Source organism: Lonchura striata, chromosome 8 (genome assembly GCF_046129695.1).
Source record: "Lonchura striata isolate bLonStr1 chromosome 8, bLonStr1.mat, whole genome shotgun sequence".
NCBI lineage: Eukaryota > Metazoa > Chordata > Aves > Passeriformes > Estrildidae > Lonchura > Lonchura striata.
Genome location: NC_134610.1, coordinates 11,952,693 through 11,979,984, shown reverse-complemented (window position 1 = coordinate 11,979,984; position 27,292 = coordinate 11,952,693). Strand labels below are relative to the sequence as shown.

Below are 27,292 nucleotides of genomic sequence, written 5' to 3'. Positions count from 1 at the left end.
AAAGCCTATTTAAACCAAATCTAAACCCTTGAGTAAAGTTTTGTTCAAATCTTAATTAAAAAGCACTTACATTAGGCAGCTGACTGTTGTCAATCCCTACTGTGATTGCTTCACCCAAGTTTCACAATGTTATTATTCTTTTTGTTACTTAACTGTTAAAAATGTAAGATCTAATTAACACTGATGTTGCAAAGCAAAGGGTTACAAAGATTATGTGTGCTTAAAACTTGTGGGGGAAAACAAATATGTTTTTAATAATAAGTGTAGCATTAATTATGTAAGTTACTTTATCCAGCAGCATAATTTAGAAATTGACTGTAAAATCAAACATAAGGCTGACATAAACAGATTGCAACTTCTTACCTGTTAGTCATATTTTTTCTCATCTTTTTACCTGTTCTCATTAGCTGCACATACCTGTAGCATCTCAACTTAGATATTAAGAGTAATATCTGGTATTTTTAACCAATTAGTAGAGTTCAGGGACTGACCCAGTGGTCAGCTTTCAGCCTCTTAGGGAATAATCAACTAATAATAAAGAATTTTAACCCCTTCTCAGTGTTCTAAAAATAGATCCTAAATATTAGGATTTGTAAAATAGGTAACATATATAGCAGCATAACTGCCAGAAATTTCTTATGAAAATACTTTTTTGTTATTATTTTAACAGCATCTTAGAGGCAGGAATGAAATACTTTCTCCAAAAGCAAAATTGGTTATTAAATGTGTTTCTAATGATGGCTGTATTCTCTGAGCACTCACACCTTGGGCAGTTTTAGTGGTGTGAGAGAAGATACCATGAGGGTAAAGGTTCAGGGCAGCCACTTCTTGAAGATAGCAAATAATCAGGTTTGGGCCTGTCTATGGTTCATGCATCACACATCTAGAGTTACCACCAAGCATCTTCTGTGCTTCTCTCTCTCTGCCCAGTGGTCTTGCCCCTGGGAGTGAACCCCTTTTTTCCAAAAGCAGAACTTTATTTTACTGCTCTCCAGTGCTACATCCTGTCCTGGACCTGTTGCCACAGTTATTGCGCAAGCAGCCAGGGGCGGGTGGTGTTCTGGTCACTGCTGACCTAGACTGGAGATGAACCAGTGACCTACATAGGAATGGTGACATGCTTCAGCAGTCCCCTGAGCCAGCACTCCCCTCACCTGAAGTCAGAGTAAACTGCATGGTTTTGGACTATGTTAAGTGCATACTTATTCATCCTTGCTGTAATCTGTGCCAGGTGAGCCAGGTGATGCTTGTTTTTCATATTCAAGTTAGCATAACCCCAAAGCTGCAAGTTTGCAAAAGAGGTCTGCCTGGGGAAACCCAGGAGCCTTAGGGGCTGCAAAGCCAGATTTGCCCAAGTCCCATACTCTTACGAACTCCCAAGAGCTTTTGTTGGGTTTTTTTACATAGGAAGCAAAGAAATCACGATCAGTCTAATCTTGGGTCAAAATGATTCACAAGTTTGCTGAGGCACATGCACTTCAAATCATGACTTTGCAGTAAAGCAGGTAGTCAAGCTTATCCTTATGCATTGAAGGCAACTATCTGGGCATTGCAGCCTGGTTCCTGGAGTCTCCAAGAATCCAAACTTCAATCAGTGACTGGCTAATATGATAAATATTGTTTAAAATAACTTCTCATCATTTCTCTTTCTCCTGTTGCTGCAGTCCAGCATTCAGCTTCCCCCACCCGCTTAACCCCGTGACATACCAGCAGATCCTGACGCAGCAAAGAGGCCTGAGCTCAGCCTTTGGACACACTCCTCCCCTGATCCAGCCATCCCCAACCTTCCCCACACGGCAGCATATGGCCGTCATCTCCGTGAACCCATCACCAGCACAGAGCAGCAGCAACAGCAACTGCATCTCCGACTCCAGCCAGGTAGGGACAGCCATGCTGCATGGCACACGTGGGAACGGAGGCACATTCTCCGTGAGATGTGGGCTTTCCTTCATGGTGGTTGTGGGAGTCTTAACAATTCTCTTTTTTACTCACTCTGTCCCTTTATGTTGCTTTTTCCTTTTCCTGGGACATGTTTCTGAATTAGTCACAGACAAATTTTGCACCCATCTACCTTCCTTACACCTACCCTTGCTGAAACCAAAGGCCTTGGTCAATCCAAGTATTGAAAACAATATGTAAGGTCATCCCAGGCAGGAAATCTCCTTGAACATGCTATGTTCTATGAAGTTGAGGGAAAGCAGTTGCTTTAGTGTTTTGCAAAATAAGCACCTGTGAACCAAGCTTCTTTGGGACCTTCACCAATCCCTCCTTCCTTTAGTTACTCATGTGAACCATGATGATGGTCTTAATCATTAATGTGTAAGTGCATTCTGTGTAGGACCTCTTCACATTTTACTTGCTGTTCCTTCTTTTTCAGTAGATTTTCTCTCAATGTGTCCCTGCTGTTGGTTTTTACTACTAAATTTTACAAAACCAGGGGCCAAATTTTGAAAACTGAATGAGATCCCACACCTTAAATGCATCCTTACTAATACCTGTGAGCACACAAGCACATATATGTGTGCACAAGCCCTCTACATGCACTGGGTTAGTGAATATGCCTAGCACATTCTTAATCATTTTTTCTTTTCCACATACATTCCTTCCAAGTCTAAACTGCAGTTGCTATTCTCCCCAGAGACTTATTTCACCATATGTCACACCCATTTCACATCGTTTTAGTAGCATCATACTGAACTTTTAAGACTGGTTTATTGTTTTAGGGTTTCTCATGGCTGCTGCACTACAAACTCTGTTTGTTATTGCAGACATTTGATTGATTGGTTTTGTTTTCTCCTTACAAACTGGCTACCAAAATAGTGTGGCTAGAAAGAGTCCTGTCTCTGTTTAAAAATTTGTAGGATCAATCTTGAGCAATTAGCAAGAGTATTTAAAATGTTAATGTTCCAATTTTGTGCACATACAATGGGATTTTTTTTTCTCCTGAAGTTTTTCTTATTTTTTTAAGAGCTCAGCAAATTACACACATAGTCTTTCATGGACACAGCATGCCAGAGCCCTCACATATAACCAGAGCCCCCTGCTTCCCCCAGGAATTCATTTTCTCTACAAATCATTTCATTACATTGAGAAATAAAACTGGCTTGGGTGGGGGTTGTATAAGGCTTTGATGGCTATGCCATGGACTGGTTTGCTCTGAAACAGAGCAGCAGTGGAAAGGCCAAGCTTGCCAGCAAGCCTGCAGAAGTTGGGGCTGCCCTTGATTCTTCTTCCCTCTCTCCCATCCCTCTGCTTTGCACAAACCCACATGAGCTGGTTTTCCTGTGAACCCCAGGCCAATCCTGCTGTCCCCTGCCACTCCTGAAGCTCAACCTTGACTAATTTTAAAGTTAGTTTTTAATGAGGAAGTGAACTCTGTCTGTCATCCCAAACCCAGCGCCATTTCTTGCCTGGTTTTCTTTCCTAGAGCAAGCAGAGCAGTGAGTCGGCCGTGAGCAGCACCGTCAATCCAGTAATTAACAAACGCAGCAAAGTCAAGACTGAAGTTGAGGGCTTGCCCCCAGTGTCCCCAAACACACAGGTAACCTCCCTGCTGTGAGCCATGTTGTGGGGTTGAGGCGGTGAGCTGAGTCTCATCTTTGGGAATGATCCTCTTGGCATCAACTGTAGCTGGGAATAAGGCAGCAAAATCTGCCAGGCAGGCACATTTGTGCTCTCTTGGAGCACAAAGCCCAGGAAGGGACGGGGCAGAGCTGCCGTGACTGAGTGAAGTATTCCACGGGTATTTGGGACTCAGCTTGCTGTTGCTGTGCTTGAATAGAGAAAAAAAAAAAAAAAAGAGGAGAGCGCAAATATATCAAGTGTAATAATGTAAAAATGATGTCTGAATTTTCTGTGCTGCAAAGCAAGCAGCATTAGTCTTAGAACAAACATAGATTATGAGGGAAACTTGCATGTAGGTAGAAAGCTTGCAAAAAAAGGATGACTTCTTGATTCAACAAGGAATTGCTCCTAGAAACATCCTTTACACTGGTGACACAACATTTGACACCAAGAAGGGCCCAGAGGCCTTTGCTTTCTTTCTGGAGCCCTGTGATTGCAAACTGCTTAATGGCTGACAGTATCCATCTGACCGTCCTTTATCACAACTGTAAACTATCAGGAGTGCTCTGGGCACTTCATTTTCATGAAATATTAAGCTGTGTTATTGTCAAGCGAATGGAAGAGTTGATGACAAATTTCTCCTTCTGCCCTGGTTCAGGAGCAGGTCTCAGCATGATGCATGGGGACAGCAACGTGTGCAGTCATCAGGGGGCTGGTAAAATTGATGAAGATAGCATATCAGGGAAAGATAAACATGCTGTAGTCAGCACGATTAGGGCAAAGAGGCACCTCTCTGGAGCTTTGAGTTTAGGAGTGCATCTACACACTGCTGCAAAATCACATGCCCTGAAAAACCAATCTGGCCACTGCCTGGGCTAATAGGGCAATGTGTTTATTTCTTGCAGTAAATGAAAAAACATTTGAAAGCCATCAGTTGCTTTCTCAAAGCATGTGTTAGTGGAGGAGCTACGGGACAGACAGCTGCTTGCTCAACAGCCGCCATCCTCCGTGTGCTGCTCCATGCGAAGCCGTGCGCGCCCAGCTTGGGAGTGCTTGGACAGCACCAGCCTTGCTCACCCCTGCAGCCCTGCTCCAGGGGTTTTATCCACTGGGTCTTAAAAACACTGAAATTGGCACTGAATGGAGGGGGGGAGTGGTTTAAAGTACTGCAATGAGATTTTATTAGAATAGCACGGTGAAATTAGGAGTAGGAAAATGCACACTGATCATCTAATAGTTCTTAATGAGGCGCTATGTGAAGTAATTCCCCAAGAGAAATGTCGGTTCCACATCTTGCAGTATTTCAATATTGACTGGGAAATTACTAGAAGGTACCTTATAAAAGACAGCCTGTTCTTGGCAAAGAGAACAAATTAAAAAACTGAATATAGTGGGTGTCTCCTTTGGTCTAAGCAAGAAGAATTAATTAAATTTAGAAATTCCTTTTCTGCAGGAGACTGTGCTGAAAATTTGTGTTATAGTCAGTTAGTAAATGACTGATCCACTTTTTGTTGACTATGAAGTTCATCTATTCCCAAAAACGTGTATGTTTTGTTTTGGAAATGCTGCATTTGAAACACCTCATGTGAGTTGTGATTTGGGTGTTTGCAATCCTTGGCAAGACAGTATCTCCCATGATGGTTTGTGCTGTAAAAATACAATCAGACAAGATTTGTGGGACACAGTGAAGTCCCAGGCATGAGGGACCTGAGTTACTGAACTTCTGCAGTGCCACAAGAGAGCTCCAGTACAGATTCAGACTAGCATTGAACTAGCTAGAAATGAAACAAGTCAGTCCTTTTCAACAAATAGAAATTGTTACAGTTCCATTTCTCTAACAGAAAGTATAAAATTTTTGTCTAAGTAAGATTTTTAGTAGAAAATTACAGTTGTCCAGGAACCACACTTTGCACAGAGACAAATACTAAAAAAAAAATAGTGTTTAAAGCTCAACCAAACAAGAATTGCAGGAAAAAGAAGCTGCTGTTTGAACTTTCTCAGACTGTTGCTCTGGGCTCTGGTATAGTTTGAATCTCCAGAAGTCTTTCTGTAAATTACTACAGTTTCCTGTCCCAAGAGCCACCTTGCAATATCTTTTTTTTTTTTAAATAAGAGCTAATTAAAACAAATCTCTTCTGTCTGAAGTGTCCTGGAGGCAGGATGCTTTGTGCTAGGCAGCAGTAGTATCTGGGAGGAAGGGGGTCAAAACCTGCAGGGTTTTGTCTTGATAGATTCCCAAGCCAGTTCTGGGTGCTGATGGCTTTGTCTGTAGTGCAGGTATCTGATGCATGCAGGACAGTTGTCCTTACTCAGATTTATACTAATTATCTTGTATGTTACACTATTGTGTAGTTGCCCATGCTTTAATCCTAGCAGCCGTAAGAAAAATCTTCTGTGCTTCATTTAGCACTGAGGAGCTGGCTAGACAGAGAAGTTAAGGAGAGAGCTCACAGTGTACCCAGCATAAAAGTAACTCATAAATGAGTCCAGAGTCCCAGGAGCTCTGTTCTGCAACCTGCTCTTCACTGGGTCTTGCTCAAGCTTTCCAAACTCCCCTCTCAGATAAGTGCTTTGAGAGCTCATCACTTCATCCCTGTGGACCATCCTGCAGGCATAAATCTTTGGGTTAGGTATCATTTTCTCATCTACTGAGAGATGCAGGAAACAGGAATCCCCTGCCCAGCCCATGTCAGGTGAGTGGGCTCTGGCCTCTGACTGCCCTGTGATTTCTTTATGCTCATGTATTTGCCCCCAGCAAATAACACAACCAAAGGTCAGAAGCCAGCTCTTTCCTTTTTTCAGTTTTTCCTGGGACTGCCCACAACCCAGCTAAATCCAGGCACTGCTTCAACAGTGGCTTTGAGTTGTTTCATGTTTTGTCATCAACTCTGATACACTTCTGCCAAAACCCTGTAGCTCCTTATTTCACAGTAATCATGGATGTTAGGTAGCCACAAGAAGCATGGTTTTGTGATCAGTTGATACTTGCCCTGTAATCTATGAGTGATGGAGGAATTCAGATGAAAGTTCACCTTATACAATGCACCGTTATGTGTTGCAGGAGCATCTGACAGACCTGAAAGAAGATCTTGATAAGGATGAATGTAAACAGGAGCCTGAGGTTATTTATGAGACTAACTGCCACTGGGAAGGGTGCACAAAGGAATATGACACTCAGGAGCAGCTCGTCCATGTGAGTAATGGTTGGGAGGAAACCCCAGCGATAAATTTGGGTTTCTGTGCACTTGTCCTCATTTTTTATCACTAGCTGCTGTACAGCCAGAGCTTACCCTGGGAGCTACTAAAGGTGCAAATCAGAGATACGGTGTGTAAACACTGCCAAAGCAGGTCGCTGCTCCCCAAGGAGTTCAGCTGAAAGAAGCCTCTCATAGATTATGTGATATTGCTCCCTTCTCAGCTGCTGAGGCTGCACTTTCAGTCTCCCTGGTGCATGGCCCAATGACAGAAGGCTCAGTGCAGAAGACTGGATCAGAAAATGGGGAAGGGGGCTGAGCCCTTCTCTCTTCACTGGCCATATTCACTGAGCCTTCCCACAGAGCTACACCAACTATGGGTCAGGGATCATCCATGCTGTCCTCAGTCTTAGTCCAGGCTGGGAAAGCTTCTAATGCTGCTGTTAGTGAGCTGTAGAGCCATATCACTTAGAGGCTGTTGACCTGCTCAGCTCATCCCTCCCAGAGAAACAGAGCACTTTCAGAGTTTGGAGATATGCTCCATGTCTGAAATACAGAAAGTGGGTTGATTTTCTAAAACTTGTGCAACAGGGCTTCCATAATCACAGTGATGTTCCCAAACCAGTGTCAAAACTGCTCTCTGAAGGATCCCCAAACCAGGTCATTAATCAGATTTTCAGTTCTAATTAATTCCAAGAACCTTTTGTGTGCTTTGCTTCATCTGCATATCCACCATTTGGTTTCCTTTGGCTTCTGGGGTCAACAAATTCCTCATCCTCAGGGAAGTGTCTGTGAAATTGGACCTGATCTGTGTCTAAGCCCCATCTTGCTCCCAGCCCAGCACTCTCCCAGTCCTTATTTTGAATCTGTGGTGTGAGTCCCATTGCTTTGAAGCCAGCCTGTATCTTCTGGGAATTCACCAGCCCAGCAATCCTGATGCTTGCAGCAGAATTTTGGATTAAGCACATTTTGCAACAGGAGCAGCTACCTTTCCCTTTAGCTGCTTGCCTCAAACAGGCTCCCAGCATGCCAGGGGCCACCCATGTGCAACTCACATGTAGACCCCTTCCTGAGGGCTTGTGTCTGTTTTCACCATTTTTTATATATCTTCATTTTGGATATGCTCCCAAATTGGCATCAGTCACCATTTGCCCAAGTTCTGCACACAAACATTGTGCAGAGGGACTACACTCTAAATTATAATTTTGGGCACACACTCTTCTTCCATCTAAGGCTAGTGCCTGCCTGTCTCTGCCACTGGTTCAGTGCATCAAGTCCTTGAGTACAGACAGATTTGGAAATGGTTTTCAAGGCTAGTTGAGTGATAAGGTGTTTAATGGTTTAATGGCACATTGCATGCTATAGGGCATTGTTTTTTTTTGGGTTAAACCACAGCATGCCTGTCAGATGGGCTGGGCTCACATTTGTCCAGCAGTTTTTGTGTGTTTCCTTCTCAGATGTATGAAAAACTAACTCTGCCCAGAGGAAAGTGCAGAGCATCAGGAAGCTCAGCACAATTTATTCCCAGGAAAAAAAAACAACAAAAATAAACAAAGAAAAATGTTTGATGAAATATTACAGGATTTTCCTAAATTTGGAAGGTTACAAAAATTGAGTCTTCTGTACTGTGATTCCTAGCAACATAGGGTTGTGGACTTGGGATGCCCAAAATACACATGCAAATGAAATACAGATGTCATGGGCCAGCTTCTGAGAAGGTGCCATCTTGCAATGCATGGAAAAACTCCAGTTTGTGTGCAGAACAAAGTACCTGGGTGAGCAGAGTCTGTTGCTCACACACAGTTGTGCTTGTGGGAGAAGTGCATGTCAACAAGGAGCAGCAGCAGTGATGACATATTTTTTCCAAGCACCACTGCTGCTCCCAACCTCAAAGGTCACACTGAAATTGAGAGAAGCCCAAGCAAAGCTTTCGGCCAGGTAGGGGCTAAGGAGCTGTAGCTGAAGCGGGGTGAGCTGTGCAACTCCTCCTAAAGCAAGTGATGGGAAGCAGATGTTGCCTAGACAGGGAGTGAATAGTCTTGAATTGGGGGCTACAGTTCCCCTCCTTTAATGTTCTTACTCTGGCTCAAACAAGACCAAAAGAGTAAGCCTGTGCTCTTCCACACTCCCAACATTGCTGTGTGTAGTTGTGTTTGCAAGTTAGACTCCCACACAAACAGAGCCTGGAGATGTATCTCCTCAGTCTGCTCTGGACATGGTTTAGCATGTCCATGGGTCTCTGGGGAGGTTCATCAGATTTCCATCAGCTGAGGTTAAAATTTCACACTGATGCCACGTTGTAAAACCAGAACTGTAGGCAGCAGAACTCTAAACCCATACAAAGCCTCTCCCAAACCCAGGCTCTCCCAGCTCTCCCAGCACACAGCTTTGGCTCTCAGTGTTTATGTGTGGTGCCCAAGAGACCAGCTAAGCCCCAACATCTCCTCTTGTCCCTGGGTAGAACTGGGAACCCAGGCAGCAGGACCCCAACCCCAGGATTGGACTGCAGCACACAGAACACCGAGACTAGGTTCAGCTGGGACTGTGAGGGCTAATGAATCTGTTTTAATGTACTTTTGTGTCCTCATGCTGCCTCACTGCCCCAAGAGAGTCTCATCCCTAGCTGCAACATGTGTGCCTGGCCTTGGCCGGGGGATGAAGGTGGGGGCTGGAAAAGATTTCAGCACAAAAAAAGCCAAAACCCAAAACCAAAGTAGTTTATTTTAGGATTTCCTGTCAGTGAATGCCTTCTGAAAACACAGGAGCGAGGACAGGCATTATTTTTGGCAATGAGACCCCATCCAGAGAGACAAGGCCACCACGGGAACGGTGCTGCCGACGGGCTGGCCTCTGGCTCTGTTTATTTTTGGCAGGGCTTCATCTGCCCTGAGCTGGGGAAAAAATGGCCCTTCTCCATGCCAGGGTGGATGAAGGCACCATTCTGGGTCTGGCATTTCAACACTCCAGCACATAATTTCGTGGGCCTGAGTAATTATCAGTAATTGAGCTCTCCCTGCTGCATAGCTCTTAGATGCTGTCATTTCCTGCCAGTCACCAGCTCTGGACAGCAGGTGAATGTCATGGGGCCAGCATATGGACTTAGATGCATAGGATCATTTAGGTTGGAAACTACCTTTAAGATTATTGAATTCAGCCAAGGTTTGTCTCCTGTCCATCATCCTCCAGCACCCCAGGAAGGGGTATCAGGTGTGTAAATGCAGCACAGGAGGGTTCAGCACAAACAAAAACTACTCTGTCATCCCCATCAAGAGTGGCATCAAGCAGCTGGGGGCACACTGAGAGGGCTCCCTGCTCCCAAAAGCTCCCATTGCTTTTGCAAACCTCCCATTTCTAGCCTGCTTTATACCGAGTGTGCTGGGTGCTGTACACCTTTGCAGGACACACCAGACCACAGTGCTGGGTCCACGTCCCTGGTGTCACCTGTGCACCTGGCACCCAGGTGCTGCAGTGCCTGACAAGCACTGGGGAGGGAACATCTGTCTTTCGGAGCACCGTGCATGATCCCCTGGCATCAGCTGTTCCAGGAGTGACCTGGTTTTCCTTTCTGTCCTACCAGCACATCAACAACGATCACATCCACGGGGAGAAGAAGGAGTTTGTGTGCCGCTGGCAGGACTGCACACGGGAGCAGAAGCCCTTCAAGGCTCAGTATATGTTGGTGGTGCACATGCGAAGGCACACGGGAGAGAAGCCACACAAGTGCACGGTGAGCTGGCAGGGACACATGGTGCATCTCACTTGGCATGTGGGACACCAGGCTGGGGTGGTCACAGAAATGTGATTGCAGATGTAGGCACGGCTTCAGGTAGGGCTCTACCAGTTAGCCACTGGCAGCAGCTCAGAGCCAGTCCAGCCCTCTGTGTCTGGGCTACAGCTGCTTGCAGGTTAGACCCTGGGGACAGGACAAGAGGTCAATGAGTGTGGTTGAGGTGTTAGTGGGCAAAACTGAATTTCCTTGGGAAGAACTATTTCAGAACTACCACAGACATCCAAAGCAACTCAGGACAAGTCACTTAAGGTGAAAATCCAGCCAATTTAGTTACATCCAAGAAAGAAATCCAGTAATGCCCTTACTGGAGCTGCCTAACCCTGGTTGTGTCTAACCTGGCATCACCCACTACAGCTGCTGGGAATGCAAGATTCCCTCACACATGGACCCAAGCATGCACACATGCCTCTTTCTAGCCTGGGAATCTAGGCCAACACCTCCTGCCTCTGCTCTCTTAATCTAGAGGCGAGGTTAAGCCATAGGTGCTTAAACCCCAAGAAGAGCTCAGTCCCCAGACCTTCTGCATACCAGCAGCACTGTGTCTAGGGTTAAACACTGCCTGAGGAAGAGTATGGGGTACTGTTTTATATCTCAGCCATTTGGGTGCAGGCTCACTGACCAAATGGGAGAGCTGGGCTCTCCTCCTCCTTAGCCTCAAGATATGAAATCCCATATGTGCCTCCACACTTGGTGGTGCCTCTCACCAAACTACTTGCAAATGTGGGGCAGCCAAGGATGCCTGATGCAAGGCACAAGAGGGAAGCAAGGTTATGGAGTTCAGTGACTGTGGTCAGCTGATGGGAGAGGTGTTGACAATCTCCCTCCTCATATTCTCCAGCCTTTATTCCTCCTAAAGGTCTTCTCCTCCCTGTCTTTTGATATCCTCTGCTCTCTGCCTTCTCCTCCTGATGGCATTTATACCTCCTCTGCAGTCAGCATTACACTGTTCCTCTCCTCGGGGTCTTGGGGATGAGTCTCTTCCTGCTTAGCAAAAGTCCGAGCCCTCCTCCCATATCTTCCTCCTCTTCTGTTCCATTAGCCAATTCCAGCCCTGCTTGCTCCCTGGCTCTGCCCCAGCTCTTGCTTACAAATATTAAGATATGTATGATTTGCCTGCTGCATGGCTCCTTTATCAATCTTCCAGCCTTGTGTTCATTTAATTTAGAGCATAAGCTCCCCTGGGGCATAGGGCCATGTCCTTTGTTTTAATCTTCTAAAGCACTTTGCCCAGTCTAGTGCTTTACCAATCTTCCTTAAAAGTATCAAGAAATATTGATTGTTGGTGCATACAAAGTGAGCACTGAGGGCAAGTCTAGCCTGCCCTTGTAGGCAGAGGGACTCAGGAGACAAAAACAGCAGTGGCTGAATCCTCTTTAGTGCTGTGGTTGAGTAGGAAAAAACACTGCTGCACAATCTTGCCCTTTTCAGGCCTCAGTTTTGTCACACTGGGGGCAATGGCAAGGCTGTGTTTGAGTCTCAAGTCATCTTCTGCCTCCTAGACTGCAGACCCTCCATATGCAGTATGTTGCAGCAATTGTCCCCAAACTGGAGAAGCACCATTTTCTAGTTGTCTGGGATAATGGCAGTTCTGCAGACGGTGCCCTTCTGTGGTAAAGCATTCCTTGTCCAAGTCTGGCAGTGATTTTTCAAAGTAACATTGGTTTCAGACAAGAAGTTTGTGGTGTACATAAAGCTACAGATGAGCCCAACTGCAGCCTGGGATTTGGTCAAGGATGATTTCAAGAGATGACAGCTAGAACTCCCACTGGCATAATCAAATCCACACGTAAGGGTGGGAAAAACTGCTTTGAACATGCACAGGCTGCTTTGCTGAGAAGCTTTTATTTGAAAATGTGGCCTTAGAACTTTTGCTCTTAATAACTGCATTTTTGTGTCAGTATCCAGCAAAACTAGAATGAACACATGAGTTGTCTCATGCTGAGTTCCTTTGTTTTCCAGCAAGAGGAATGATGTATTTCAATAACTGTAAGAGACTTGAGTTGTAAAGGATTGTTTGTACAGGGCAAAAGAAGAAAGAGATATACTGTGCTACCTCAGAGCTGTGGCATGTTCTGTGGGACAAGTGGACTAATGAAAGTTGTCTGAGGAAGAAAAACTGGATCCACCCTGTCCTAACAAAGCTGTGGAAGGAATCAGTTCTTGCAGGATGCTCCTACTTGTCCTTGAAGAGATGTAAATATCTCAAGAGCAGAGCAGCTCTTCCCTATGTCCACCATCCCTATGCTAGACTTAAAGGGGATCTTAAGTAAGCAGCCTTTTCCAGCACAACAAAGTTGCATGGGATCAACCTGTACCTACAAGCTTCATGGGTTTCATGGGCTGCATGTTTGCCTCCCTCCCTGCAATCTGGCAGGTCCTGTGCATGTGGAGCACAAGGTGACAGGTGCACATGCCTTTGACCAAACCTTTGGATGTGTAGAACAACTCAACTGCCCGTGGGAAAATCAGACCTGGCCTGCTGTGGCTCCAGTTTCTTCACTGGCCAAGACTCAAACAGAGCAATGTGAAGTCTTGTCACAACTGGACTGAACTTGTAGATGTGTTTAAGTCATGTGAATACAACACATACATTACAGCAGCAGGGGCTGCTTGTTGGAATTTAAAGGGTGTTTTTTGTATAAGAAGTACAGCCTGAGTTTTTCAATGCTCCCAGCTGAACAGGCAGTGCAACATTTAGTTAGAATTTGCAAGGGAGCCTTGCATTTCTTAAAACCTCCCGCTTGTTTTGTCAAAGAGCACTTTGGAGACTCATTGGTTGGAGGTGAAATCCTCCCATGCTGAGACGGGGCAGGTGCAGGGAGAAGCCTCCAGCCCAGCCAGAATGGAGGGTGGCAGGACTTTAATCGCCCAAAGCCTCACCACATCTCTCAGGCTGCTCCTTCTCATTGTGTGGGCAGCTGGTTTCCTTCCAGGAGGAAGGTTCCTGGCCTGTTTTGTCATCCAGAAATCCATCTGTCTTCAAGACTGAGAGTCTTGTTTTTTAAACTGGTAATGTCAGACAGCCTGACCACAGCATCCTCCAAGAGCAAACCCAGGCTGTAATTTGGGAAACTTTAAAGCTTGCTAGATTTCTGGTTTTGTGTGTTAGGGAGCTGTCTGCTCTTTCCAGTGTTGGTGCTAGTGAAGTTGCAAGGCTGGTCAGACTGTGGAGAAGCTGTCAGTTCCCTGGGTGGGAAGGAGGGGGCCCCTGTTTCTGAGTGCTTTAGATGCAGAGGGGTGGCAGGAGGGGCTAGGAGAGCTCTGGGAGGACTGGAGTGGTGTTAGGTCTGCTGGAAAAAAAGAGTCACTTGTTGAAATGTCAGGTGGGTACTCAACAAGGAGTAGCACCTCAAATATGACTCACTGCTGAAACTCTCAACTTACCTAGGGAAGCAAATTCTCCCAACAAAGTGGATGTTGTTCCCTAAAACACAAGCCCTTTAAAAAGAAGAAAAAAAAGAAAGAATGGGAAACAGATTGGAAGGGTTTAGGCAGGGGGAAAATCAAATTTTTCTGGTTAATTAATCACTCCTCATGTGGTTTTTTTATTTTAGTTTGAGGGTTGTTCCAAAGCCTATTCCCGCCTGGAGAACTTAAAGACACACCTGAGGTCCCACACTGGAGAAAAACCTTATGTCTGTGAACACGAAGGCTGCAATAAAGCCTTTTCCAATGCCTCGGACAGAGCCAAGCACCAGAACAGGACACATTCCAATGAGGTAAGCCTGGGCTCACCACAGCTCAACGGAGGGCTTTTTTAAAATTTTGCTGACAATAAACATACACTTTACACACTGGACGCATGTAAAAAGAAACCTACTGTAATGTGAGGTTTATCTTATTTTTTAATGGGATTTATTTTTGCTGGGGAGCCAGACCACATTAGCTTTATATTTATGAAAGCTGTGTTTAAAATCATAAACAGATGTTAAAGTATGCAAACTTTTTAATCGACTTTGGAAATGAAAACAAGCATTTTCCAAATTTATAATTTTTAATAGCACAGATAGTATAGTACAGTTGTGCAAGTGGTGTTTAATATTACTGTGGAGCAGACTTGCAGTAATATAACAGCTACCCTGGATCCTGATGCTTTGGAAATAATAGTCCCTCCATCACTTGATGTACAATGATAGAGCACAATGCAATGCTTTGTTAACCTTGGATAATTAAGACCCACTATTAGTAGTTGGGGAGCAGAGGAAATTGCCTTTATTGTAACGCATGTGATGGTCTGTTGCAATCAACCACAGCCGACGATTGAAATTTATATTACCACTAATTAGCTGACAGGGGAAGAAAAACAACACTCTAAAGTTCTAATAGTGTTTTCAGCCATGAAGAATTCGGTCTGTAGCCTAATTTGCAACAGTTAAATATAGACTATTGGAGAATGGAACGCAGTTGCCACGGTTGACAGCTTTTTGAAGCAATGCTGTGTCTACAAAGGGCTTGTTGGGAGTATTTTTATCTCTGGCATAGTATCAGTCAGTGATAACCAAAGCTCTGTAGGTTTCAGAGATTCTGTTTGAGTCAGAATAAGGACTCAAAATCTAGAATCCTCTTCCAGACTGAGATGATGCTGAGATGGACCAATGAATGACTGGTATCCCAGGGTTGTTTGAACTGGTTTGGCTATGAACCCAAAAGTCAGGATTGTTCTCCACCAGCAAGATGCAGGCCAAAATTAACCTATATCCACACTTAAACTGGATAGCTTGGAGTTGTTTTAAGGGTACACTAACCTTGAGGCCAGGAGGGACCAAAAAGATAGGTTGCAGCCTCTCGTCTGCTTGGCATCCTGCATTCCCAGGGAGTGGTGTTTGACTATGTAATTTTTCTATGTTAAAGCTTCTTCCCCTGAAAGGTAGGCAATTTTGGTTTAATCTCACATTTTAGGTGTTGGAAATTGCTTGTTCTCCAGCCCTGGATTCTTTTTTTGCCTTCCTCCAGTGACAGATAGTGCTGGATCCAGTGTCCCTTTCATTGTTGATATTTCCACTTCCTAATTTTGCAGTGTTAAGCCACTCTCCATAAGTTCATAAGCTGAATAAATCAATAAAGCCACTGAAGATTTACATTTTTGCAACACTTTTTCCTGTCTTAAAGGAAATTTGCATCTCCCTTTGATTCCTAAGGATTCACATGTGAATGGATTAAGACTGCTGGTACAGCTTTCAGTGCTGGATACAGACTCACTCAGCCCAGTCTGTGCACACTGATGACTTTTTTGCCCATAGATCACTTGAGCTCAGATCCCTGGAGTTTTACCAGGAGCTTTGCAAGGCAGGGCAGTTTCCCATCTGAGCCAGCTAATGTTCCATGTAGAATTTTCATTTTGAATGTGTTAGTAAGTGTAATTTCTCCAATGGGTTCAGATTCCCAAGTGATCCAGATCAAGAGTTGCATTGGATCTGGGATGATTCCTCATTTCATCTGAGAAGAGCTTGAACACACTTGAAAGTCAGATCATTTGGGTTCCCTTTGTGCAAGAAGGTGAGGCTGTGGGACAGGAGCATCCATCTCCATGTCTCTTGTGGATCCTGATCTAAATATGCTGACACTTGGCACAAACTGCCTCCAAACGACCCAGCCGAAGACTCAGATAACAGAGAGGGATTTTATCCTCTGCAGTTGCTTTCCCTGAAGGACACCTACCCCTCCTCTGGTGTAGGAACAGCACAGCCACTAGTGGAGGATCTGTACCAGACCAGCTGGCCCTGCCACAGGAACTATAAGGCACTACCACTATTCAAATGATCTTTTTTGCAGTCATGCTTACTCCTGAACTGCTGTTCAGCCCTCCTTGATGCAGTACAGAAATACCCCAAGACTGTGGGAGATCTGTAGGCTGCATACAATGGCTCTCTGGGCCATATTTTTGACATCCTCTTTCTGAGTATCATCTAACACAATCCTTTACACCAGGTGGTGTCCCTCACAGCAAAGCTCCTCACACTGGGCAGCAGGCCCAGGCAAAGGTCCTGCATCCAGCTGTGGCCATGACCACTGCCTTAGCAAACTGTACAGAGACCATGGCTCACAAAACCACACAAATGCAAAGCAGAAGTTTGTGGCTGTGAATATTTCCCATTACCCATTGGTAACTCTCTTGTGGTTCCTAGCTACCTCCTAAATATTTTCATCTGCTTGCAGTGTTTACTTGGATTACACCAGTTTCAGAGTTAGTCATCCAAGTTTCCTCTAAGGGGGAAGTTCCAGGTTCCCTGTGTTTGTCACTATCATTGTGTGACAGGATGTAGGTGTATGGTCCAAACAAGCTGAAGTTCAAGGCTGGGCATATGTTACCACACTGGCTTTGGTATGATTGTTGAAATGTCATACACACTACATTTTAAACTTTCAGTGATTGTTTGAATCCCTTCAGGGGACACCTTCAAAGTCACACCTGGAAAAAGGGCTTTCATCCTGTGACAACTCTCCAGTGCATACACAGAGGAGTGGCATGAGTTCATGGCCAGCCAAAGACTCACAGTGACATTTTCAGCAACTCAAGCTGAACAAGGGTAAAACACATAAATCCAGTTCTGCTTGGTGTGTGGGGAGATCTACAGTTCTCCCACCCTAAGGAGTATTACCCTGTATGTGCATGAGCGTAGGAGTTTAGATATCTAAACTCTTGACTTCACTAGGGTGAAGATGTCACTAGATGTCAAAATCTGAATAACCCAGGGACAGATGCAGGCACACTAATGAAACAGCAGTCATGCTTAGCTCAGTTGCAAGACATATGGCCTGGTGAAGAGGATGATTGAGTCCCCTTAGGTGGAGTGTCTGCTGTCTAAGCAACAGTGATCATGTTACCCCAATTGCTGGGGTCTGAAAAATCATAACTGTTGAGCCTAAAGAATATTTACTAAAAAATATTTGAGCTGTTCATATACAGAATTTTTTCAGCACATGTGGTGGGGGTTCTGTTCTTTGTAATAAAGCTTAATAGCTGTAATAGTATTTCTATAATGCTTGTCCAAAAGGTTGCATGATATTTTTAAATAAATTATTTAAATTTTTGTGCTTTGGTTTACCCAGCTTTAAAATATATTAATTATTTTACCTCAGTGGGGTATTATGTGGATTTAACTGGCTTGAATGATGTGCCAAGATCAGTCAGGAAGCATGCTTTTGAATACAATACAGACTTTCAGTGTTTTTCATGTGATGATGCTGGCTTTCTGCAAAGCATATATACTCCTTTGTATTTTTTCACTTAAATTCCTGGACAACATTACAGAACAGATATAAAAAAAACCAGAATAGGAATGGTCATTTTGGGTAGCCTTCAAATAACATCTGTCTCTTTTTTCTCATGTATCTATCCTAGTGGATTGGCAGAAAAAGACATAAAGTAGTTGTGAGGCCAAAAGCGGAATTTATGATGAATTCAAAGCTTCCAGTGCAGCAGCACCAGCTCAAACAACTGCAGTGCTAATACACTTTGGAATTGAAAACTCAGTAAAATAAAAGAAGTTAAAAGAATAAAAGTATCTGTTGCAGATTTCTGTTTTCAGAAGCATGGCTTCAGCCTTGTTTTCCTGTGGCAATCAATGATTCATGAATTCGGGATAGAGTGCTGTCGTCCAAAAAAAGAAAACATTGCATGCCTGTGGTTTGTTTTGCACAATAGCAGATTTCAAGGTGACAGGTGCTGGAGTGGTGTGATAGATTGAGTAGGGTGAATCCAGTCTGGCTTGAATTCACTGGACTTCCATCAGCCCAAAGGTTTCAGACATTTTATTGGTGTAGACCCCATCTTAGCAGAGTGAATGTGTTATGCCCAGTCCGCTACATCATCTCCTTCCCATCCTTAATCAGAAAACATTCCTGTGGCCACCCAAGCAAATACATACATGGGAAAGTAATACTAGGCAAGTATTTCATGAATTCTTAGCTGTCTTTTGATCCAGAAACTGAAAACAAGAAGTTTAGCCAACATGAAATGGCCAGCCAAATCTGTGTGGATCAGCAGCAGCCCATATATCACATCTTCCATATCTCAGTCTTACAGAATCCTGTGGAGCAGATGCTCCACATTTTGCTGCTGCCTGCTGCTTTGCTCATTATATTTTTTTGGCCCATACACTGTATCTGGAATATTTGGGCTTATTCTAAATATAACCCAAGGTTTGCTTGTACTGACAGAAACCCTACGTCTGTAAAATCCCTGGCTGCACGAAGCGGTACACGGACCCCAGTTCCCTCAGAAAACACGTCAAGACAGTGCACGGGCCTGATGCCCACGTCACAAAGAAGCAGCGCAATGACGTTCACCCGAGGCCACCTCCACTCAAGGAAAATGGGGACAATGAGGCAAGCGCCAAGCAGAGCAGCAAGGTGTCAGAGGAGAGCCCCGAGGCCAACAGCACCACAAGGAGCATGGAGGATTGCTTACAAGTCAAAACAATAAAAACAGAGAATTCTGTGGTAAGAGCAGTTGCTTTTGGCAGAAATGACGTGTTTCCTGATTTCTCTGATGCACTAGGGGCATAAAGCATTTGTATTCCATTTACCTCTCTGGGCAGGTGGCCTTCAACCCTAGAGTTCAAGTCCAGGAATGAAACTGCAGGTCAGGGCACAGTCCACTGCATTTTGTACCTTCCTACCCAGCATCATAAATTCCTGCCCTTGTAGTCATAGGAGCCAAGTGATGCCCCTTGCTGAGGTTGGCATTCCTCTGCTGTGAAAGTGGGTAAAACCCAAGAGTGTTGTGGTCAAATGAGCTTTACCTACCCCACCAGTTTAAATTGAGCAATGACCACAGGGCACAGATTGATGAATGCTTCTTGAAGCAAAGGTCCTGTCTTAAGCGGTCCCTTTTCTCCTCCCTGTACCATTCACTTCTTTTCTTTCTAGTCTGCTGCTGTTTGATGAAGCCAGTGGGGATAAAACTAGCTGTTCTATTTTTGTTGAGTATCATACAGCAAGTTCAATTCCTTGATCCTATACACCATACACAGAAGCACAAAATCCCTGGGGTTGTCAGGGACCTCTTGAGATTATCTAATCCCACCTCCCTGATCAGCCAAGGTTGGCTAGAACAGATTACTCAGGAGTACAGAAATTCAATACATGACTCCTAGCTGCCATAGAAAATTGTAGTGAGATGATGGGGCAGGGTAGTGAAATTAGGAATAAACAGGGGACCAGTGCTGTGGCCCACAGAGTACAGACTGTCAGTCAGCCATGATCAAGTTTTACAGCTCCAGCACCTGAAGCAAAGACCATTTATCAGCTTTCTGTCCATTACAGCAGCTCCACAATTGGCAGTAGTGTGGTTAGTGGTACTAAAGAGCTGTGTATAGTGGTGCTTTCCAACACATCAAACCTCTTCCACCCCAGTCAGAATGGAGGAGGAGATGAAGCATTGTAACACATGAATCACTTTTACCTTTTGATGTTTTCTTTTCACTTTTGTACCCAAAGTTCTGGTCTGCTGCATCAGCTCAGAGTGGGACAGGGTATGGGCTGGATACAGAAGAAAAGACCTTCACCTGCAAAGGAATGTTCACATATTCCCCAGACTTCCCACTTGAGCTGAAAAGACTTTGAGCTCCAAAATATATATTTTCTTGATTTGAATCCAGCTAAGAGATAGTTATTCCTGTGAAAAACATGCCCTGGAGCTACAGAGATTTTCTCAGAAGGGTTAGGGGATGAGTTGTTGGACAAATTACTACGGAGCAGCATGTTTCAGTTAAGAAAAAATTCAGTATTTATACACCCAGAATGTCTCTAATTGACTAAAGAAACAGTTTCCTGTGATGAGGTTCTGTACTGTGTTGCAAAAGCTGAGTGTGAGAACCACTGGAGAGAATGACCTTTCTCCAATACTCTTCCTCCATGTGTTTTGTTGTTTTTGTCCTATGAAAACACTGACACGATTACAGCTCCCCACCCTGCTTCTCCTGAAGGTATGGGTTTGTTTTCCTAGCACTCTGTGCTGCCAGAGTTCCAGCCAAGCCATCTCACTGGCAGCAGGGTCATGTGTTTCTCTTCACTGTCCCTCTCTAGCACCGCGTACTTCCCTTGTGCACATCTGACAGGTGGCATCTCATGGGTGGGTCCACATCCAGCTCCTGTTTCGTGGGTAAGGTCGGGGTGGTGGGAGGAGTGAGATGCTTCACTGGTTCCCATCATTCCCAGGCTCCTTGTTTTGACCCATATTTGTGTGCCACCCCAAACCCATGGAAACAGGTAGAAAGTCTCTCCTAGGAGCTTTTATTTGTGCCCTCAAAGAGGGAAGGCAGGAAAGATGGGGTATGGGAGCGGGGGATATCCTGGTAATTTGTGCTGTATTCTGCATTTCCTTCTTCCTCCTTTTACTAACCTGGTCCTTTTTGTTAATGCTGTCTTTGTCCTAACAACCTGTTCTTTATTCCCACTTCCCCTTCCTTACTCTACCTTCCTAAGGACAGTCGGTACTAAGGTGAGCAAAGAAATCCTTTGTATTAAAATAGCTGTATAAAGCATGATCTCCTGCAGATCTCTGCCTCCATTTAACTCTCACAGGGTGGAAGGGAAGTATGTGGGGCAGTGGGGAGGGATAGGAGAAATTTACTTGAGTGCAGAAAGGGAAAGGGGGAGGATGCAGTGCCCAAGGATTCCCTTTGCCACCATTCTCCCAGCATCACAATTTGCCATTAAATATTGGAATTGGAATCTCTATCATCTAGACTGAAGGGCAATCAGAGCCAGTCAACCCTGCCCATGGGGGGCTGCTATGGTGTAAAGTAACAACACTGCAGCACTCCGCATTCCCACCTTGGCCCAGGGCAGAGTATTTTGCATTATCAGCACTCCCATTTTTTGCTGGAGCATGGGCCTGGAGCAGAAAAGCCAGGCATCCTGTTTGGTAGCAGCAGCAGAGCAAGTTCAGACCATGTAGTTTCTGCTGCAAATAAACTACTCAGTGTGAGTAGTTTACATTCCTAATGTAAATAAAATAAATATTTATGGTGCTTATCTGTCTTATCTGAAAGTGGGAGTTTGCAAACAGTGAGCCAGGTTTTTATCTGGCGGGGAAGTTTGTCAGCTAACATAATTATATGTTAGGGTATTTTAAAGACAGAAATATGTTGTGTCTGAAATACTTAAACCTTGATCCCATGTTAGATAAGCCAGTGTTTGCTGCAATATACCTTGCACAACCAGGTGACATGCTGCTTTTCTTTGAGAAACATCTGTCCTTCTTTTGGAGAGAGAGCATTTGGTTTCTCTCCATCTTGCAGTTGAATCACCATGGTTTTTCCAGATGTGGGGTGCTGTCCCATCCTCCTCTCACAGGGAGGAGGCACCTGCCTTTTGGAAGAGCTGAGATCCTGCTGCAGCAGGGAGGGGTAACAAGGGAGGGGAGAGCCAAGGATAGGAGCTCTCCTAGCCTCCAGGATCCATGGGATGTTGGGCTCCTGATTTCTTTCCATCCATGTTTTCACCTGCCCAACCCTTTTTCCTCTTTTCCCTCCCCAAGATGTGTCAGTCCAGTCCTGGTGGCCAGTCGTCATGCAGCAGTGAGCCATCACCCCTTGGCAGCACCAACAACAATGACAGTGGAGTAGAAATGAACATGCATAGCGGGGGAAGTCTGGGAGATCTGACGGCGTTGGATGACAACGCTCCTGTCGTGGACTCAACAGTCTCATCTGGTAACTCGGCAGTCAGCCTGCAGCTAAGGAAACACATGACGACGATGCAACGACTTGAACAGCTCAAGAAGGAGAAACTCAAGACAGTTAAGGATTCCTGCTCATGGGTGAGCCCAGCTCCACAAGCCAGAAACACCAAGCTGCCTCCCATCTCAGGAAATGGTAAGCCCTGGGCCTGGACCATGTCCTGTAGGAACATTTCAGAGTTTGACTCTGGTTTCATAACCAAGAGTGCCCTGGAGGAATGAGGATCATTCTTTATTGCCTCTGAGTCATGCTTTGAAAGATAAAGATGTCAGGTGAAATGGACAGCTTGGGTGTAAACACAGCCATCTGGTGATGTGCAAGAGAAACCCAGGTGCTCAGTTCTACAGACCTATAAAGGGAGACAGAGGTTTTGGTGTCCTTGTTTCTGAGCTTGCCCAGAACCAGGCACAGCTGTCCCCATTGTCTCAGTTACAGCCACAAGACTGCTTGCAATTTTTTCTAGCAGTAAGAATTCCCCAAGGGCTAATGTGCTTCTTAGGAGACCACTGGAGCACAGCAGCAATCCAGACAAGATCTCCCTCCATAATCTTGCTCTGACAGGCCTTTTGTCACTCAGAAGCTCCGGCTGTTGCCTCCAGCTTCATATGCTCATTTCCCACTGGCTGGTGATTCCTGATAAAAGCATCTTTTTGAACCCTCTAGAGGTCCTCTAACTTTGCCAAGAAATCCAAAGTCATGGTGCCTGGGTTATACTAGATCTCAGAGCTTCTTGGGTTGCTCTTGGAAGAGCTCTTGAACATCAACCTTTGGGCTCTTGGCCTGCTCTCCCTGACTGCTGTGCATCTGTCCCAGAGAGTAGCTGTGGTTGTAGCTATGTGGGGTCCCTGTGGCATTTTCCACACCAGTCCTACCTTTGTCCTACTGAGGGAAGCCCACATGGAGACATTTCCTCAGAAGCTGAGTATAAGGGGTGTACATGTTACAAACACTCTGCAGTGGGAATTTCTTAGCTTCTCTCCCCAGACTTCTTGCCCCCTTTGCATGAACACAGAGCTAGAAATGAAGTTTTGAATTCACTAGCAGCACATGAAACTCATCGTCACTCCCGTGAAATATCTGGGGGTGGCTTTGTGGGTCTGTATTCTGGCACCTAGAACACTCCGAAGTGAAATTTCTCAGCTGACTAAATCTTTTCCTTCCCTGCAACCTTTCTTCCAGGCTCTGTTCTAGAAAATAGTGGTGGTTCTTCTGCTATGCTGCCTAACCCCAGAATAATGGAGCTGTCTGTCAACGAGGTTACAATGCTGAACCAACTCAACGAGCGCCGTGACAGTACAACAAGCACCGTCAGCTCTGCCTACACTGTGAGCCGCAGGTCCTCAGGGATCTCCCCGTACTTCTCCAGCCGCCGCTCCAGTGAGGCCTCGCATCTCGGGCACCGCCCCAACAACACGAGCTCTGCTGACTCCTACGACCCCATTTCCACGGATGCCTCCCGCCGGTCGAGCGAGGCGAGTCAGTGCAGTGGGATGCCGGGTCTGCTGAACCTCACACCAGCTCAGCACTACAGGCTGAAAGCCAAGTACGCTGCTGCCACAGGGGGCCCACCTCCGACTCCCCTGCCAAACATGGAGAGGATGACCCTGAAGAACAGGATCTCACTTATGGATGGGCCAGACCCCACCTTGCCCTCCATCCGCCTCCCACCAGGCCCTAGACGTTGCAGTGATGGTAACACCTATGGCTACCCATCAGCTCCAGCATTTCCCCATGAGGTGCAGGGCAACTGCACGAGACGGGCAAGCGACCCGGTGAGGAGACCTCCTGGAGACCCTCAGGCTCTCCCACGAGTTCACCGCTTCAACAGCACTAACAGTGTGAACCCCTTCCATCCTCCACACGCCACAGACAGGAGGAATTTTGGTCTCCAGAGCTATGGGCGTTCAGATGGGAGCCTGCCCCGGCACACCTACTCACCTCGGGCACTGAGCATCAGTGAAAACATCACCATGGAGGCCATGTCCGGGGAGACAGATGTGCCCATTGGAGATGATGACATTATGCTGCCAGATGATGTGGTACAGTACATCAAATCCCAGAACAATGGGACAGTGGCTGAGAGCACTTCTGTGGGGTACAGCAATGAGATGCAGAACTTCCAAGGAGGTGGGAAGCTGCAGCCTCCAGCCTTGCCCAGCCAGCGCAGGATGGCAGTGGCAGAGGCAAGTATGAGCCACTTGGGACCCATGATGGCAGAGTGTTCCATGAGTTTTGATACTTCTTCAGACATGAATAAAAATAACATGCCTGTCCAATGGAATGAAGTCAGCTCAGGCACAGTTGATATCATGTCCAATCAGTCAAAGCAGCAGTTTTCACAGGGGAACTTAGCAGTGGTCCAGCAGAAGCAGAACTTTGGTCAGTACCAGAACTACAACCAGCAGCAGATGCAGCTGCCAGACAACAGCATGAATGCAGCACAGCAGAGCTTTATGCAGAGGAACATGGGCATGGATGGGCAGAGGGTAAACTGCATGCAGCTGCGGCAGCAGCACATGAGCCTAGGTCCCAGCATGAACCCCGATATGGGCTTGCACACAGCGTATAACCAACCACATCAAATGCTGAGCCCCAGTGCAGTCAGTGGCAATCCAAATCAGATCTCTCCTAATTGTAGCAACATGGCAGCAAAATCTGGATCCCACATTCACCCTCAGCAAATGGACATGGCAGCCAACCCTTCCTTGATGGTCAGGAGCAACAGTGAGCGCACAGTGCTGGGACAGGTCATGCATGAACCGAGTCAGCAGAACTACTCGTCTCAGTCAAGCCACCTGAACTTCCCTGTGGCACAAGAGACCTTTCCTCAGCCCATCATGTCCTCCAATCAGCCCAATTTTGAGCCTCAGCAGAGCGTGATGGGTTCAGCTGCGCAGGCATATCCACCTGGCATGATCCAGCCTCATCCTCCACCGGAGCCGAACCCGGGCAGCAGACCCCGAGGGGTCCGCACTGCCCAGCAGCTGGGCTACATGAGAACTCCCCATCCTACGAGCACCATCAGCCCTGGCCAGGAGACAACAGAGGCCATGCATAAAAGAAACAGCGACATGCTGCTGGCACCAGCCCAGCAGTGCGCGGACGGCACGAGGGACAACAACCTGATGTACTATTACGGCCAAATCCACATGTATGAACAGAACAACGGCTTCGATAACCACACGGACTGTCGGGTCAGGCAGCAGCAGTGCACACAAAACAGCAAGCCAGCCACTCTGCCTTCCCCAGGAACAAACCAGGTGTCCAGCACAGTGGACTCTCAAGGTCTTGAGCCGCCCCAGATAGATTTTGATGCCATCATGGACGATGGGGACCATTCAAGCCTGATGTCGGGAACCCTGAGCCCCAGCATCCTGCAGAACCTCTCCCAGAACTCCTCTCGCCTGACGACTCCACGAAACTCTCTGACACTGCCCACCATACCTGCAGGGATAAGCAATATGGCAATAGGTGATATGAGCTCCATGCTAACCACGCTGGCAGAAGAGAGTAAATTTCTAAACATGATGTCGTAACACTAAAGCACAAGGTCTTGGTGCTATCCAAGGGGCCCTGCGTGAAGCAGTTGTATGAATGTGCTTTTCAAAAATAATCTGTTTCAATAGAGTAGGGTTTTTTATAAGTGTTAAATACATTAAAGGATTTCAAAATGAAAATTTTTTAAAATCTGTGTACAGAATTATGTAAACTATATGCAGGCAGTTCAGTACCACAAGGGTGCACCTCTAGTATTATTTTTTTTGGCTTGGTTTCCCAGAGCACTGAACAGTATCACCACCAAGCTAGGAGACAGCCTAAGGGTGGTTAGAGATGAAACCCTCCCTTCTGGGAAGCCCTGTAAATAGCCTTCCCCATCATTTTTCCATTAGTTACATTTGCAAAAAAAGTCCGTTTTCAACCCACCCCAGAAAGAAATGGGAGGATGCGGTTTTGGTTAGACTAAAAGCCATACTATGTATTCTGCTCTAATGAGAGTAGGGTTTAGTTAAGTCTCCAAACAAGCCCTCTGCCAGCAGTATTGTTTTATACCATAAATACCTTTGTACCTTGCAAAGAGCGACGTTTCCAAATGGCTTCTCAGCAAAGTGCCTTACCATGCTTTCTTGTTAAGTAGCCAAGGCCTCTCTTCCTTTAAAAATCAAATATAGTGTATTGTCAGAAGCATATATAAAATGTACATTTATAAAAACATAGTGGTGTTTCTGAGAAAACATTGGAAAGACACATTGATGAGACACATAAAAGGTGAATGCACACTTTGATCAGATGTGTTTACAACGTGGTTTATATCATGTGCAGAGTGGAGCAGAGGTCTGGGAACAGCAATCACTGGGAAATAATCCCCCGTGGCAGGAAGGCTCTGGCATGCAGACTGACACACATGCATAACTTTGCACCTTCTAAACACAGTGACTTTCTGTGAGTGCCCCACATACATCATTAATGTCAAAGTGCTGGAGCACACATTACTGGATCCCAGTGCAGCTTTGCAGCAGTTTCACTCTCTGGTGGGTTTTCCATGCTGAGGTGCTCATATAAACAAGTGATGGTGATGGAGGACTTTTATGATGGTTCCAGCCCAGTGTGCACTGTGGCAGCACCAGGGGAACAGGTTAATCTGCCAGGGTTCGTCTGTGTGATGTGTTCAGTGCAGGGTCCTGCCCGGGCTCCATGTGCACAACAGGTACCTTGGTGCACTGATGTGGGGCCAAGCATAAGCCAAAGCACTCTGCCCCACAAACAGGCTTGTTGGCAGGCACCCAGCGCTAGCTTAACATGCCCCACAGCATGAAAATACCTGCTGTATCCAAAAAATATACCACGGTCAACCTGAGTTGTTCATTTGACTAGCAGACTGCACCTGCAGCCTGCAGCACCTGCGCTAGCAGACTGCACCTGCAGCACTAAACATGTGTATAGTCCCAAAACAGATATTTGAGTCAGAATAGTAGCTTGCTCTTTCCTTCCCATCTCTCTGTCATATCAGTGTCATGTTCTCATTTGCACCTGACTCTGTCACTGCCCAGGATCAGGAC

At 45.7% G+C, this 27,292-nt stretch overlaps 1 protein-coding gene across 1 annotated transcript in view; it reads left to right on the top strand.

Annotated features, from left to right (window-relative positions):
* Positions 1-26,366, top strand: part of GLI2 (GLI family zinc finger 2) — a 185,268-nt gene extending 158,902 nt beyond the window's left edge. The window contains exons 7-14 of the mRNA XM_021526130.2: positions 1,665-1,878; positions 3,428-3,541; positions 6,626-6,757; positions 10,336-10,485; positions 14,103-14,267; positions 18,709-18,990; positions 22,034-22,370; positions 23,415-26,366. Of these exons, the coding sequence (XP_021381805.2) occupies positions 1,665-1,878; positions 3,428-3,541; positions 6,626-6,757; positions 10,336-10,485; positions 14,103-14,267; positions 18,709-18,990; positions 22,034-22,370; positions 23,415-25,771 (3,751 nt within the window). The 3' untranslated portion in view covers positions 25,772-26,366. The remainder of the gene's footprint in view (positions 1-1,664; positions 1,879-3,427; positions 3,542-6,625; positions 6,758-10,335; positions 10,486-14,102; positions 14,268-18,708; positions 18,991-22,033; positions 22,371-23,414) is intronic.
* The last annotated feature ends 926 nt before the right edge of the window (positions 26,367-27,292 follow it).